General features: G+C 60.6%; 1 protein-coding gene across 2 annotated transcripts; it reads right to left on the bottom strand.

Moving 5' to 3' along the window:
- Positions 1-773: 773 nt before the first annotated feature.
- On the bottom strand, positions 774-16,219 carry TRIP13 (thyroid hormone receptor interactor 13). Of its 2 annotated transcripts, XM_046000958.1 has the most exons (14): positions 16,013-16,219; positions 15,442-15,607; positions 13,937-14,066; positions 12,670-12,725; positions 11,878-11,968; positions 10,679-10,751; positions 8,040-8,103; positions 7,146-7,232; positions 6,799-6,905; positions 4,718-4,871; positions 2,784-2,896; positions 1,677-1,746; positions 1,199-1,335; positions 778-814 (listed from the first exon to the last, which is right to left on the bottom strand). In XM_046000958.1, exons 1-13 carry the CDS (start codon positions 16,102-16,104, stop codon positions 1,240-1,242), a joined length of 1,299 nt encoding a protein of 432 aa, XP_045856914.1. In that variant the 5' UTR covers positions 16,105-16,219; the 3' UTR covers positions 778-814; positions 1,199-1,239. The 2 variants fall into 2 exon arrangements, with proteins under 2 accessions (XP_045856913.1, XP_045856914.1); XM_046000957.1 differs by having other exon boundaries at positions 774-1,335.
- Between the last annotated feature and the right edge of the window lie 14 nt (positions 16,220-16,233).

Below are 16,233 nucleotides of genomic sequence, written 5' to 3' on the forward strand. Positions count from 1 at the left end.
AGCCTGGTCCCTGCCCCTTCCTTCTCTGGGCACCTGGGTATCGGGCGTTTCTGCAGCAAACTGACAAGATGACGTTGTCTCAGGGCCCTGCAGTCCCGCAGTGTGGCGCACCCCCTTCTCCCGGCCCTAGGGCCTGCAGGCTGCCCTTACACCTCCACTTTAGGGTCTCATGGAAATCCCAGACTCAGGCTCTGGTCTCCAACAGGAGTGGGTCCAGGTTCCGAATCTGGCTCTTGGTGTCATTCCCACAGGACGGGACAGTCCCTTCCTACACCCGAGAGCATGAAACACGCTAAAACCTCAACAATCGTAGGAATAATGGTTCAATAAAATTCAGAGCACTGGGGAGGGATAAGAGAATCAAAATGAAAAAATTCTCAGGGAAAAGTTTTAATACTTAAGAAGTTCTGTAACAAAAGATAACATATTCCTGAAAAATGTATATAAACCACGAACATCGAAGCTTAGCAACAGACAAACCCAAAGACGACAGCCCATGAGACATCGATCAGCCAGTGTACACGGCTCCCGTGACCACGCGCTCGCGCTGCAGGAACCTCACCGGAGCAGCAGAACAACGGGCAGAAGTGCCACGGGCTGTGGCCTGTGCCGGATGCCAGGGTGCTGGCCCGCAGTTACCTGGACGCCAAGGCTGCACCTTTCTCACAAATAGCACCACGACCGATTATCGGGAACAGGGTTCTACCTGGAATTCCTTTCTCAATTTCTAGAACACAGGAACAGGGTTTCTTTTTTTTTTTTTTAGGAACAGGGTTTCTTTATTCGTTAGCCTCCGAAACGTGTGCAGTACGCCCTGCAAAACAAGGTCAGGTCAGAAAGCTGCCTTTGTCTTCAGTGAGGCCGACGTTCTCAATGCCAGGGTTACTTATCATTTAAGGCAATACGGTTTCCCTTTTGTCTCTTAATTACCTACGGCAATTGCCCTTTTCAAGCATTTATCAGCATTCTCTGCCCAACGGACCAGACACGGGATAGAATGAGCGCATCGGGACAGTTCTTTACAGCAGGACGCGAATTACCGTCCTCCCCACCGTGGAAGTGACAGGCTGCTGGTCTTGACCACATGTAAATACAGCACACTTCTTGGAACACCACTAGCCTCGTGGGCTTCCGGCCCTTAGACCGGGGCGGGGTGCTGGCGACCCCTGGCAGCTGCTGCTCTGAGCGGACGCGTCACTTGCTGGTCGTGCTCAGAAAGCCGCGGGCGGAGAGCTCGGCTCAAATGCAAGACGAGAGCTTCTTCCTTTCTTCAAACTGCTTGTCCACCGCCAGGGACAGGGCCTGCAGGAAGCCCTCGATGGTGACGCTGGGGGCCTGGAGTGAGACACGGGCACGTGGGCTGTCTGGCTTCGCTGGGGCCGCTGACAACACCCCCCGCGCGGGCGGCAGCAGGGGCGCGGCCCCAGCACAAGGCAAGCAGGGCGCCGCTGTGGGGGGGTGGGAAGGGCCCGGGGTGGGGTCTCCGCAAGACCCGGGGGCCGTGTGAGGCCCCAGCAGGCCAGATCCTGCTCCCACCCAGGAGCCCACCACTTAGGCATGGAGACAGGTCGGTTCCCAGCCACATTCTGTGCAGCTCCCCGTGGGGCCACAGCCTGTCCCACAGAGCAGTGGCGGGGACAGCGGAGTGTGGGAGGTGGGGGGCTGCGGGGACTCACCTGGACGAACAGTGCGTGAGCCAGAAAAGGGAGTTTTCTTAGGACGCGGCCGCTGAGGCCCTCACTCTTCCTGTGAACGGAGCCGTGTTTGGGGACAGTTTCAGGCCAGTTTTCCTCATCTCTGAATGTCCCCTCCCCTCCCCTACGGCTGGTCTCCCCCAGTCTTCGGTGGCTGTCCTAGTGCGCCCCTAGCCTCGGAACGTGGTGGGCACATGGCCTGCAGCGCGGCTCCCCAGGGACCAGGCCGGTCCGCATCAGTTTCTGTCAGTGTCTGAACCGCCCTCCCTGCCCATCTCAACCAGTTTATCCAAAAAATAATCTGGAGTTCTTTAGGCTATCCGGAAGGTTCAAGACCTTCCACGAGCCTCACAGCTGCAGAACGAGGTTCCAAGCCTCTGGTCAGAACGCCGCCTGGAGGCCGCCTGCCACCTGCGGGTCTCTGCGGTAAGACCCGGCCGGGGACCCCTGCACCACACGGCCCTGCGGCGACCCCGTCTCTCTCCCGTTTATCCGAACTCTGACCTTGGAGGCTCTGTTCCATCTCCCCACCTCCCTCCCCACGCTCCTGGGCGCCCACGCCATCTGACAGGCAACAGTGCTGTGGGCTGTGGCCCCTGCACGCCTCCGGCCGTCCCCAGGGTGCCGGGGGCTGCCCTCCTGCCGCCCGGGGCCGGGGCCCCTGCGCCCTCCATTACTCCCTGGAGCCCCAAGCACAGCGCTCTGAGGTCAGCACTCAGACAGAAGCTTCCACTCTTTCCTTCCTGCGCGTTTGTACAACTTGAACAAAGACCATTTAAGAAATCACCAGTGCGTCAAGACAGCCTTAACGCGAATGTCCTATCTTTTCAGAGAGAAGCACAGCACTGTTTTCTGTTTCCTAAAGCCGCCTCTGGGAGGGCAGCTGCCCCCTACACTCTGGCCAGGAACCCGGGGCCGGGGTGGCGGAGGGCTCTCGAAGCCGTCCCGGCACGCAGGCGACACACGCCTCCGGAACCCATTGCCTGTCTGTGACCCCGCACCGCTGGCCCAGGCTGTCCAGTCAGCGACAACCGCCCATCACCGCGACAGACGCGCGTCTCTGGTTACAGACACGAAGTCAATTCACACCTCGAAATTTCACTCAGAAGGAGGCTCAACTTGGACACGTTGTTTTCGATGAAGCCAATCATCTCCAGCTCCCGGAGGGTCAGCAGCTGCTGGCGAGGATATATGATCTGACGCTGGGGATAGAGACAGGGCGTCAGCGCCGGGCCCGCGGGGCAGAGGACGCACCGTCAGCCACGGGGACAGTCCCCAGAGGGCAGGCAGCCGTAGCCTCTCACAGAAACGCAGGCACGGAAGGCCCGGACACAGGCCGCTCCCTCTCGCTCATACACGCGCCCCTGCGCCCTCCAACGCACGTAAGAACGCAGACGACAAAACATCTCAGAGACGGGCAGCGACCCGGCCTCTCCGTGTTCTCGGTCAAGATGTGTCGTCACGTGTCAGGAAAGGGAGGGCCGTGGAGGGGCCGAGGCCAGCCTGGTAATGGGTTTCAGTGGCTCAGCACAGCCCCGTGGAGCAGGAACCAGACTTGGCCTGCCTTTCAAGGACAGTCTCCGCTTGATGTTCTCAAGATCAGACTGTTGTGTGGGGCAACGGCACAGCCTGAACCTGCATCTGGGCCCCGAGTTCCCGCCCAGGCCGCGTGTCTGCACGTGGGACACTCTGCCAAGGGGCCGTGTTCACAGGTCAGGGTGCTCAGTGACCGCTGCCAAACGACTTCGAATGTGAACTCTCTCGACTCAGAAACCAGGAAAGAACACAAGGAACAAACGGCTTTCTCCGTACATTCTGAAGGTTTGGCGAAGGCTGTGGGTAAATTTAAAAGACAGGGTTTGTGTGGGAGCGTTCTCAGCTTTCTAATGACGCTCCCTCAGCCTCCCAGCGACACGGGCCACCCAGGCACACACCAGGACTGCCAGGTCCTGACAGAGAGCGGGCCAGTCACGAGCGACAGCCGTCAGGACTGGCCAGATCTCCACTACGTCATCGGACATCTGAATTTCCTGTAAACCACCGAAGAAACGCCCCCCACTCCATACGCTGAGCTCCCCGAAAGTCTGTGACGTTTGGGGAAACGGGAGAACGTCCCCTGGATGCGAGGCCCAGTGCGAGCACGCCCGCCGGCGGGATCCCATCACGCTAACTTCTCGGCAGTGATGCTTTCAGGAGTTCTCTAGGGACCCCGAGTCAAAGCTCCACGGGGCCCCTCCCTTTCTCCGTACCGCCGAGCAGCAGGCCGGGATGTGGCCGCCACGCTCGGCTCTCCCACCCCTGCCACAGGCTGTGGCACCTTGCTGAGGGCATCGGGGAGCTCCGCGAGGCCCGGCGGCGGCGCTCCCTCGCCTCCTGGTTACAGAGACACCAGCACCACCACCACGCGTGTCCCGCGGGCCGGCCGGCTCGCCCCCCCTGATTCCCGGACTCCACGGTGTGAGCAGCGTGAACCCCGCAGCAGGTACCGTCTGCCTGAGACCGCTGTGCCCAGTGCCAGAGCTCCCAGTGCCTGGACACGTGGCCCAACCCCGCCGAAGTCGTTCCCACGAGATCCACCGTGTTACTCTGCTCCCGGCCGCCGTCAGAAAAGAGGACCGAAGGGACGTTAACAGCCGGTGACAGCCTGTAAATGACCACCTCCTCGGGATGGATCTCCCAGCAACTACGACCTCCAGCCCGGGTGACCTCCCTGCGAACGACGACCACCCGGCAGGAGGCTTCCCCGTGGAGCCGCACGTGCGGGCAGGCTACTACAGCCGTACTGCCCCCCCACTCATCCCTTGCACATCGGTAGACCAAACGGTCATGATTATCGTTTTGTGCCGAAAAAACGAGAATACTGAGTCGGCAGCCAGTTTCAACGAACAGCTCCCGCTTTCGGCCAAGACCGTAGCGCCACACTCGGGGGCCCCTCCACGTCGCAGCGAGCTATCCCGAGCTGCGTCAGGGAGGGCAAAACCAGGAAAACTCGGCGGCGAGGGGAGTGAGGAGACACCCAGCACCTTCATGAGCTCCTCCAAGCAGGAGAGGTAGATCTTGAAGATGGCTGCCGCAGAGGGCGGTCCGATGTACTGCCTGATGTCAGCCCTGTCCACGAAGGCCACGTCGATCCTCTCCGTGATGTTGGAAGTGGTCAGAATCACCACGTTGCAGTGCCTAAAGGCAGAAGAGCGCGTGTCAGCCCCCGACCGCCTCAGTGACTCCCTCACGCTCTCTGTCCCGTCAAGCGTCCGGCCAGCATCCTAGCCGGCTACAAGGTCTTCCAAAGCTCGCAGCTGAGTGCCTGTGGGATCCCCAACTCCCACCAGGCTCTCCGGGCTGCAACACAATGCACCAAGCAGACCCTGTGCTCCTCAGCCTTCCAGAAAGTTCTCCCAGACTCCCACTTCCTCGTTCCCTCCCCTCCCTCGACCGTGGCGCGGTGTAACTCTGACTCGCGTGCAGAGTCCTGGTGGCCACATCAGCCTGCCGGGGCGGCCCCGGTGACTGCTCTGCAAGTGGCTCTCGCGCCCCCGTGCACTGTGGGGCTGAACGGCTGATCCCGGTCACCAGCTGCTTTCCCCTTTAGCTTCTAAGCTCTGTGCGAGAGACGCGGCTGCCTCGTCCGCTCACTGATGTGCACCAGCACAGAGCAGGCCCAAGGCACCCTGGGGAACACGCTTCCCAGCGCAGGGGGCTCAGGCGCGGGGATGCAGCAGGGCTCCCCTGGGGCCCGTGGTGGGCGCACACGCAGGCCGCAGGGAGCTACCTGGCTGGGGAGCCCCTGAAGGGCCAGTTTTACCTGGTGTCTGGCAACAGGTGCGCAGCAGAGGGTGAGCAGGAGTGAGCCGGGGGGGCTGGGGAGTGCAGGGGTCTTAGGAGCCCAGGGCGTCAGAGCCACACAAAGGCAGGCCTGGAAAGGCCATTTTGAGGAGCCTAGACAGGGAGCGTGAAGGGGGAAAGGAAACTACGAGGGAAACCAGAGGCCCACATGTCTCCCTCCCCTGAGCCCACAGCTGCCGGCAACTGGAAGGGGTTGGGCTCGGGCAGTGGTTGCGTGACGAAGCCGTCACTGCAGCAGGAACCCTGGAAATGGGGGCTTCGGAGCTGAACAACTGCTCCGGGGTGTGCTGGACACCTGGTCCAGGTGGCCCCGCAGGCCTCGGATGGGTGAGCAACAGAGGGGAGAAGGCCAGGCACGGGCAGCCCAGGGTGCCCGAAGAGATGAGAGGAGAGGCCAGCGGCAGAAACTGAGGCGGTCTGGGAGTGCAGGCGGGGGAGGGACCGCCAGGGGTCAGACGCTGTAGACAACTCCGGAGAGCGCGCGGCCCGCCGGTGAAGGTGCCGGAGCGGAAACCAGGAGTAGCGTGGGCAGCGCCGGCAGCAGGGTGGGAGCAAGCGGGCCCTGCAGCCAAGCCTGAGAGCCGTGTCCAGGGAAGTCAGAGCCTCTCTGTGGCGAGCCTACGCCGAAGGCCTGGGCGAACGGCCCTTAGCAAATTCAGTTCCCTGCGAGTCCGCGTGCAGCAAGCGCACTTCCGAGCGCTGCCCTGGGGTCCGGCACCCTCGATGCAGGACCGCAGCCCACGATGGACTGTGAGAGCTGTGAGCAGTGGCGCGGCCAGCGGAACGCTGCAGAGAACGCAGGGGGGCTCTGATTTGGACACTGCTTCCTTATGAGTCAGCTTACTAGGAGTCACTCAAAGCGGGACTGGCCGAGGCTACACCGACCACAGGCTCCGGACCTGCAAGGCTGGGCTGCGCCACAGGGAGTCTGGCCCCACGAAGGGCGTGCAAGTGACGCCCACCGGCCCATTGCTGCCCTTCAGCGCCAACAAGCTTGCGCGGGCCGAGTGTCACTCCCTGTCCCGCGCTTCTCCGCGGCACGCCAGTTTCCGGCACAAGCAGGTTCTGCGCTACGACTTCAGTAGTTCCAACTCCTGAGCTGCTACGGGTCGCAGCAGGCATGCACACTGCCTCAGACGGGCCGAGGCAGAGCAGACTTGGCGGCAGCCGAGCTTCCAGGCAGAGGAGCCGGAAGGAAGGTCTCGTGTGCAGGCGCCTCCCACCCTCGCATGGCTTCGCGAGGCCCCCGGGTGGGCATTACCTCTTGATCTGATCGATCTGGGTCAGGACGGCATTGACCACGCGTATGGCGTCCGAAGGCTCGGTGCCGGCCCTGCAGGCGTTGCGGGCAGCCGTGAGGCTCTCCACCTGTGGGGGTGGGACAACAGGTGGGACAGGGCAGCGCCTGGCCCCACGGGCCGCCGGCAGCCGCACCGACCAAGCTCGCGGGGAGCAAGTGAAGGGGTGTGTGTGAGCCCGCGGAGCCAGAAGCCGGTCGGGCAGGAGGCCGAGGGACAGCGTGTGACGGGACCGGGTGCTGGGCGGAGGCAGGCTCAGCCAGGGCTGGGATTTGCTTCAGTCACAGGCGTGATGGGCAGATGCACATACCTCGTCAATCAGCACAAACACCAGGGCATCCTTGTCGTCGATCAAGTCCTGAATTTTCTGGAACATCTTCGTTACCAGCTTGCCGCTCTGGAAGCAGAACACCCCTCTAGTGGCAGCTTGCGCTCGTCAGGCTGCCTGGTGCTCACACGCACCCGCGGTCCCTGGCCAGCCATGGTCCGGACCCGCTGTCTCCGGACGGCCCCAGGAGAAACCCTGAACCCAGGAAGCCAGGGCCACACGGAAGGAGGCCGACCCACATGCCGCCTTGCCCTGCTCCACGTGCAGAGACAGCGCGCCTGAACCCGCACCGGCTCAGCTCCGGACCGGCTCAGCTCCGGGCTGCCTGCACAGGCGTCTCCCACTTGGCATACTTCCTCCTTCCCCTTCCCTGCTGTCCCACGAGCAGGAACAAGACTCTGCAGACGCAAACACATAGCCAGCAAGCACGTGCCGTAGACTGCTCCCTGTCCTGGCTCACCGCCCACCGGACGGATGTCCTGACAGAGCGGCCCGGGTGGCGTTCTGTGCCAAGGGGCACCTACAATGTCACTTGGGCCAAGCGGCGCACTTCTAAGACAGGAAGGAGGCTCAGGGCCCCGAGGGCGTGCTCAGCGGAGTCGGCGGCCCTCACTAGAGCGAGGGTTCCCTCCCCGAGGGAAAGGTGAGTGTCTGTCCCACCAGAAAGTATGGCTGTGACCAGCCGAGGACCCTCTCAGGCCTCACACTATTCCCAGGGGACCGCTTAGCCCCGGAACTTCCCTGACCCTGAAGTCAACCACACGGTCACGAGGGACCTATTTCCCACATTCTCGGAGGAGAAAGTTGGCCTGTACGGGGGCCTGTCCACTCGCACGGCTGGCGAGTCTGTGAAGCAGAAGTCATGCCGATACTCACTTCCGAGAACCACTTGGAAAAGAGACTGTGGCTGTTGATCTCAATCAGCTGGCCATACCGGTACCTGGGAGGACAAACAGAGTTAAGACGGTCGGTTCGCAAATTGGGTACCCCCGGGGCAACCGCTCCTTCTTCAGCACGGCCCGCTCACTGGTTAAGTCGCGCTACCTAGCGGGGCTCCAGGTAATCGTGACTTACCGCCAGACAACGTGAGGCTCAAGTAATTATGAAAACCTACTGGCGTGCAGCCGGTGGTCCCGAGCGAGGAGAATGCAGGTTCTGAGTAACATCTTCGTTTGAATCAGAGCGAGGGCAAACTCTCTGACTTCTAACCTACCCGTAATCCACAGCCCTAACGCGGCGAGAAGCATCACCAGCAGCAACCAGGCAGGCAAATCAAATCACGGTCACGAGTCTTTTGGCTGGAGCCGAACACGCTCTCCTTCTTTTCTAAAACCGCCACGAGCGGGACAATCTGTTTCCCTGCACACAACGACGTCCTGAGCCCGGGGGTGCCCAGACGCCCCTGAGGCAAGCTCAGCACACGCGGCCAGAAACCTGCACGCACGGGAGGCGGCCGGGGCAGAAGGGAAGCCGAGCCAGGTCCTCCGCACAACGGAAGTCTGCACGAGAAAATCATCACGCTCAAACCACTACAGCTGGCTTTCCGTTTGTTAACTCTTCCAAAAGAGGGAAGGGGAGAGACAACCTAACGAAATCAAGATTGGGTTGAATATTACAGTTTAATTCTAAACCTTTTGACGAGATGAGCACCGAAGGCTCGCTACAGTTTCCTTTCACAACTTCTAAGCCAAAAACTAAACGCGCGTTTTCAGACGTGCTTTAGAAAGCGGCGCTTCTTGCAGTAACACGTTCCGCCTCCGCTGTCTCAGGAAACCGCCTCAAGAGATCTTTAAAACGGGTGCATTTCAGGAGGTCCGGACAAGCCCAGCTGCCAAGCACAGATGCACAAGCAAGTTCCCAACGTGAAAGCCCCCAGGGGACGCGTCTGAAAAGCAGCGCGATAGAGTAACGTGTGCCTCACTGAGTCTCTCCTCTGAAGTCACACTGAGCAACAAGCACCGAGTAACCCACCGCATCAACCAGAAAATGAGACAGAAATCACAGCGATGTTTGAAGGGACTGGCCGGCAGGCATGGACGACTGTCACCCCACACGGGATGTGACGGAGCCCTACAGCTGCTCGGGCTCTCTGCCTGTGGCCCCTTCCAACCACAGTTCTCAAGACGTGTGCAGCCCCTGCGCCAACCTGGACCCAGAGGCCCGAGTTCAAGGAGCCTGAGGCAGTGGAGGCTGTGGGTAAGCTCGAGGGGATGCAGAGACGCAGGAAGAAAATTCCAGCGACCATCTCAGGCTCCTTCTGGGTCTTTACTGAACACTCAGGCATGTGACAAAACGGAAATCCCATGAGGCTGGAGAGCCGTGAGCTGCACGGTTCCTGGTGTTTGCAGCTGGGAAGTTCACGTTCCCAGTGGCCCAAGTGGACAGGACCCGCTCTGACTGGGGTGCTCCATGGAGGTCCCGGAAGGGCCTCACTTCCGCCTTCAGTGCCGCGTCCTCTCCAGTGAGGCTTAAAAACGCACCGGGTCACTGAATGCCCACAGAACGCAAGCCAACAGAAACAAGGTCTGCATTCAACCGGAGCGTCGCTGACCGGACGAGAAGCCGAAATGGACCCCAAGGCCGTCGGCAGCAGAGACTCGGAACGGACAGCAGTGGGACTAGCAGGGAAGACGGCGACACCGGGTCTGCTCGCCCATTCGAGCGCTTCCGCAAGCGCAAGGTGTCAGAACGACAAAGTATAAAAGGAAGCAAGCGGAACCTTCAGAAGAGAAACAGTTGATCAATTCTCGGAAAGATGTCGCTGGATAGAACTAAAAGCAGATTAGGGGGCACCTGGGTGGCTCAGTCGTTGGGCGTCCACCTTGGGTCAGGTCAGGGTCCTGGGATTGAGCCCCACAAGGGTTCCCTGCTTGGCGGGGAGCCTGCTTCTCCCTCTCCCACTCCCCCTGCTTGTGTTCTCTCTCTCTCTCTGCGTCTCTCTGCCAAATAAATAAAATCTTTTAAAAAAGAAAAAAAGAGATATTTCGGAAAATGGCTCAAAATGGAACAGAAAATTTTTAGAATTCAGGTTTTAGACCAGGAAAGACCAAAAAGCACCATCAGTGGCCTGTGGAACATCAGGCAATTGAACGTGCACGTAAACGGGTCCACAGAAAGCGGGGGTGGGGGCTGAAGCACCAGCCACGCGGCGTTTAATGCGAGGAGCCAGCCTGCGCTCCAGAAGAGACAGACCCGCCCTGAGAGGCTCGGGCCCTCCTTTCCCAGGCAACAGAGCAACGACCGTCAGCACGAGCGGCAAGCATCCCGAGCAGCCATCCGAGTGTCCTGTCCCCGAGAGCAGAAACGCGTCACCAGAAAGACCACGTGCTCACTGTGAAGCAAGCGCCACCAGCTCAAGAAGACTGAGCCCCTAACTCGGCACTGCCGGGCACAGAGCCGGGGCTTCACCTCCGTACAGAGCCAAGGGAAATCGCAAAAAAAGTAAAACACCTCTGGGCCACAAAGGAGAAGCCATCGGTCCTGCCGCTCTCCTTCCTTGGATTATCAGACGTTACCTGCTCGAGAGCCTAATGGTCAGCTTCTGGGCTAAGGCTTTACACAGGGAGGTCTTCCCAGTTCCCGGAGGACCTGCAATAGAACCGAGAACATGTTAAGCCAGCGTGGTAAGATGTCTTCAAACAGGCCGCCGTGCTCCGGCCGGCACACAAGGCAGGCAGCAGGACTCGGCGCTACAGACGCTGGTCCCCGAGCGCTGCGGACTCACGAAGACCCCCGCAGCACGAACGTTGGCCAACACGAGCAACACGCTTCACAGGTCTTTCCCTTTTCCTCCTAGTCTGGTCTCAGCTCCCACGCCCCCGACGCAGCATCGCCTCCTGGCACGGGGATCCCCTCGGCATCCTGAGCGAGCACTCTATCTCCTGGTCGGCAGCTTCACCGACACCCTCGCCGACCCCACATGTCCTCTATAAAACCCACTGAGGCCTTGCGAGAGGTCCAACGCCTCTCACGACAGTCACTTCCCCGGGGCCCACACTACACCAGGATGGCAGCGGGTGAGGGCCCCTGCCCTGTGGGCCACTCGGCACAGCGCCGCCGCCGCGTCTGTCCAGACACGCAGGCACCTTCGCTCCGATTTTCTGTGCACACTCTCGATAATTAAAACAACACGTAACCACGGCGGAGGAGAAAACGTGCCATTCCGCCGGGTGAATACTACTGGTCGCCTACTCAGAACCAAGGACGGTGGCGTGCGGAGCAGGTCTGCTGCTGCGGGGCGCGGGGGGCTGGGGGGGGGCGGCCTGCAGCGGCACCGGGGAAGGAGCTAACTACTTCGCATCCCTGCTTCACTGCGGGGCTCTCTCCACTGCCTTCTAACTGGTGACATTAAGGACAAATCCTCTTTGCAGAGGATTCGATAAAGCGTGGTTGTCACGCTTTGCGGCCATAAAGCTCTAAAGATGCTACAAAGAAGCGTGAGGCGATTTCGGCCCTAAGGCTTGTAGGAACCCTTGGGCATCAGGCAGTTACTTGACAAGCTAGAGGATAACGTAGAGAAGTCACAAGGCGGCGACTGGGGGCAGCCGAGCGAAGGGCCACGCGTAAGGTGAGCTGTACCGGCTTCCCGGGGAGGGACACTCTAGGACAGCTCCGGCTGCATCAGAACACAACGGTGACTCCTCAAGGCCGCGGGACACGTACAGAGGCCCCCGCTCACGGGCGTCTTGTTTGAGGAGCGGCCCCCGCGCTTTACCGTGCAGCAGCACCACCCGGTTCCAGGCGATGAGGTTGCTGTCGACGTTCTTGTCCGAGAACAGCAAAGTTGTCGTCACGTAGTCCAGGAGCTGCGAGAAGACAGGCGGATGCAGTCACCGGTGCTGACGGGGCGGAGACCCCCAGCGGAGGCGCTGCTGGAGCCTGCGCTGCCCCTCAGAAGCCGCCCGCAGCGCAGCGGGCGGACGCCTCCTAAGAAACTCACGTGAGGACAGGCCGGCTGCTACTACCTTTAAGTAAAAATAAGGGGCAGACACGAGGACCCTCTCACTAAAGGCGTCAAGATCATACAAAAGGCCAAGACTCGGCATGTGCTAAGTGTCTCGTACCTCGGGGACAACACGGCGGGGGGCAAGTAGCAGCACTGAGCCTGGACGGCGGCCACGACTGTTCTCACAGCCTGGGGGGCCGCGGGGCGGACCTCCAGGGTCCCCCGCAGCACGCAGGACCCTTCCCCTCGAAGGGGGATCCGACGAGCTGGTGCTTGCTCAGACGCCCACCTGCTCCATCTGACCCCTGGCTCTGCCTCTCCAGGCCTGATGGGTTCCTAAGAGCACAGTCCAATCACACTTCTCTCACACCGGGCACCTTTCTCCCCCCAGGGACCAGCTCTCCTGGGGAGCAACCCTAGAGCACAGGTATGCAGGACACAGGCTGCTGCTGGGCTCGAGTTCCCAAAGCTTATCTGAGTCAGAGGGCTCCAAGATGCTGGGGAAGACAGTACGGGTCCCACCTCCAACAAGCGGCCCTCTTAGAAAACGGCACAACTTACATGAGATTTGACTTCCACATCATACACCAGGCTGTCCCAAAGCCCGTGGAATTCAGCTGGGAGAGAACGAAACACAAACCTGATCTTAGGAAAACAGGCATTATACTGGCCCGGAGGTCTGCTCGGAGGCACAGATACCGTCCACGGCTCCACACGGGGCTCAGACTCTCGTTACGGGCAGGTTAAATCTTAAATTTTTTTCTTAATATTGGAGTTTTTTTTTTTTTTTAAGGTTTTGTTTATTTATTTGACAGAGATCACAAGTAGGCAGAAAGGCAGGCAGAGAGAGGGGGACGCAGGCTCCCCGTAGAGCAGAGAGCCTGATGCAGGGCTCCAACCCAGGACCTTGAATTCATGACCTGAGCCAAAGGCAGAGGTTTTAACCCACGAAGCCACCCAGGCGTCCCTATAATTGCCATTTTAATTTGCATTTCCCTGATGACTCATGATGCTGAATATCTTCTCGTATTCTTTTAATTATTACTTTTTAAGATTTTATTCACTTATTTGAGAGAGAGAATGAAAGAGAAAGACGGAACACGAAGGGGGGAGGGTCAGAGGGAGAAGCAGGCTCCCTGCTGAGCAGAGAGCCCGATGTGGGGCTCGATCCCAGGACCGAGATCATGACCTGAGTCGAAGGCAGAGGCTTAACCCACTGAGCCACCCAGGTCCTATATTTGAGTTCTTCTTAAAATTAAAGATGCTAAGTAACTGTCAGTCACGTGACTTCTGACAGGTGATTGAATAGACTACAGAGACAGCTTCTCGTCACGTTGCCACACGTAATTACCTTCTGTGGACCCACGCTTCTGCCGTGAGCACAGACCCTGACCACCACTCTGCCCGCCGGCCAGCACTAAGGCAGGGCAGCACCAGATCTAGACCAGCTGGCAGGACCCAAGGACTGGCTTCACCCCAGGACTCGGCCTGCTAGAACATGGCAAAGTCCTGGGAGAAGCAGAGAAGGCAGGAGGAAGGAGTGGCGCAGCAGGTGAGCAGCTGGGCAGGAAAAGAACACCACCTTCTTCCTCTCAGTGAGCACCATCTCAGACGGCCCCCCAAAGGAACACAGTCCTACCGCGGAGATCTCCACGTTCCTCTTTTGCGATACGCTTTCCATCTCACAAGAAATGAGACATGCTGAAAGCCTCCACAACAAATGGGCCAACACAAAGTCCTCAGCTAACGGACTTGGAAAGCCTGGGCCGCATGCTGAGGTCTGCCCTTGTGTCTCGGGTGTGGCCCGCCCGCCCTCACGGTCACGCACCTGCAGGCAGGACCCAGTGGCTGGCCGCTGTGATGTTCTCCGTCTCCTCCTCCAGCGTCTCACTGCTGGGACCGCCCTCGTTTAGCTGGAACACGTGCAGCGCGACTGTGCAGGCACCCAGGTCGATGGGCTGTGGCGAGAAGGGACGCCAAATAAATCCCCACAAACCGCAAACAACTCGCTCCTGATTCTAGCCATCCAAGTTAGATGGTAACATCCAAAACAAAGATCAAACACGCACAACGTCAGAAACCAGTTCCTAGATCAGGTACAAAAATCTATGGTGCTCATGTGTGGTATTAGCCCTTTCCTAAACACTCCCCCTCTCTATCCAGAAAAAGACTTTATCGTTACTTGTTACATGACAGTCACACGCTTGTAGAAAAACACAAAAAACAGAACGAAGCACGCCAAAGCCCCCACGTCTGACCTCACCCACGTTTTGGTCTAGGACGTGCCACCCGTAGTGGGCCACACAGGTCTCTGCGTGCGCCGGCCCGTCAGTAGGGCTCGGAAACGTTTTCTGCCCGCAGCAGGAACCTAGCGCGTGCTTTCCCGCAGCCCTGCTGCATGGGGCGGACGGAGCACTCCCTTAGCCAAAGTCTGACCGATGGTTAACTAAGATGTTCCAAACCACCGGCTTTTGTTCACGATCCCTGTAAAACAGCACTCACGTTACTCTATAGGATTATGTAACGGCTGTTAAGATCCTCCTACGAGAACCTGCAGAGTCCGAGTTGAGAGCATTAAGATGCCTAACAGTTCTGGTTAACCGTGCTTCCTCCGTCTGCGGAAAGCTCTTCTGCTTCCTTCAGGCCGGCCGAAACCAGGCAGGACGGACAAGGCTGACCAGGCCAGTGTACCAACGGAGAGGCCCCCCTTGCGCGCACAATTTCAGTGCCAAAGCATTTCTTCCAAACGGACTCTTTATGAGACACGAACCACGGAGACACCGGAGACGCGTCTTCCCGAGACAGACGCTGGGGTTGTTCTCAAAGGGACACAGACACCCCGACGTACCCACCCTGTCACACAGAGCTGGTGGCGAGGCAGGCCACAGGGTGGGCCAGAGGAAGGCTTCTAGAAGGAAAGCCCCTCTCTGCAGCCGCAGCTCCGTGCCTCCCATGGCCCTACGCTCCCGGAGCGCCGCCAGGCAGTCCCTGACCTCAAGAACAGGGAGCGGGCAGGGGGCTCTCGGCAGCAGAGCCCAGCACCCCCCTGCCTGCAGCCTCTGCTGCCGCCTGTCCCGGCTGTGCTGCGGCCGCCCTGGCGCGGGGGCGCGTCGACTCCCAGCACCTGGGCTTTCCCAGAGCCGGTGCTCGTGGGACAAGCCGACGGACAAATCGGCCAGGTCCTGACAGCAGACCGGCAAAGCAGCGAGCACGCCCTCCCGATGCGTCCTCGCGTCCCTGCCTTCTCCGAGGTAAGGTCTACTCCCAACGTGCGGCGGGGGCGCCCCAGGAGCCCGAGATCGCCGGGAGCCCTCCGCACGGTGCGCCAGGTACCTGTGGGTCTTTCGCCCTCAGCTCCGTGTCAACGACGGCCACGGACTGCACGTTTCTGCTCAGAAAAGGCTCGTCGAACTCGGTCCACGTGTAGTCTCCAAACACGATGTTATGCCTGTTCAGCAGCTTCCTGACGCTCTGCTTTATGTCCTCCTCCTTCGCGGTGCTGGGGGCAGTGGACGGGGACACGAGTGCTCAGCTCGGCCGGGGCAGCAACGGCTCCCGCCCACCAGCGGCCCGGAAGGTGCGTCAGCACTCCCAGTGCCGGGAGCAGGCCTGGAGGGGTGTCGGCACAGCTGGGCCGGCGGGCGGCAGGCGGGCACTCGGGACCAGGCGGGGACGGTGGGCCGGCACTGGGGCTCTGACGACCCTGAGCCGGAGGACGCACCCGCCCAGAGCCCGGGACGTCCTGGCGCAGGAGCCCGAGGCCGGGGACGCTCCTGGGGAAACCCTGAGGCTCTCGGGGCCGCACGGAGGCTTCCAGGACCCCCGGCGCCCCGGACGGTGCCCCGGGGACGGGCAGCTCGGGGAGGGTCTCCCCCGCGGCCCCCGGCCCCGCCCCGGCGCTCACCTGCCGCCGCGCTGGTGCACCTCCACGTGCACGGTCGGCGCCTCGGCCACGCACGGCAGCGCCTGCTTCAGGTCGCCCACGGCCTCGTCCATGGCGCCGCCGCCGGGAGCCGCGGGGACCCGGCCGGAGCCTGCCCGCCGCCGCCTCCTCGCGCCCCGCGCCGCCGCCGCCGCCCCGGAGGCTCCCGCCTCCCGCTCGAAAGTGCCGCGCGCCGCCCCCTG

The sequence above is a fragment of the Meles meles genome, chromosome 3, assembly GCF_922984935.1.
Source record: "Meles meles chromosome 3, mMelMel3.1 paternal haplotype, whole genome shotgun sequence".
Taxonomy (NCBI): domain Eukaryota; kingdom Metazoa; phylum Chordata; class Mammalia; order Carnivora; family Mustelidae; genus Meles; species Meles meles.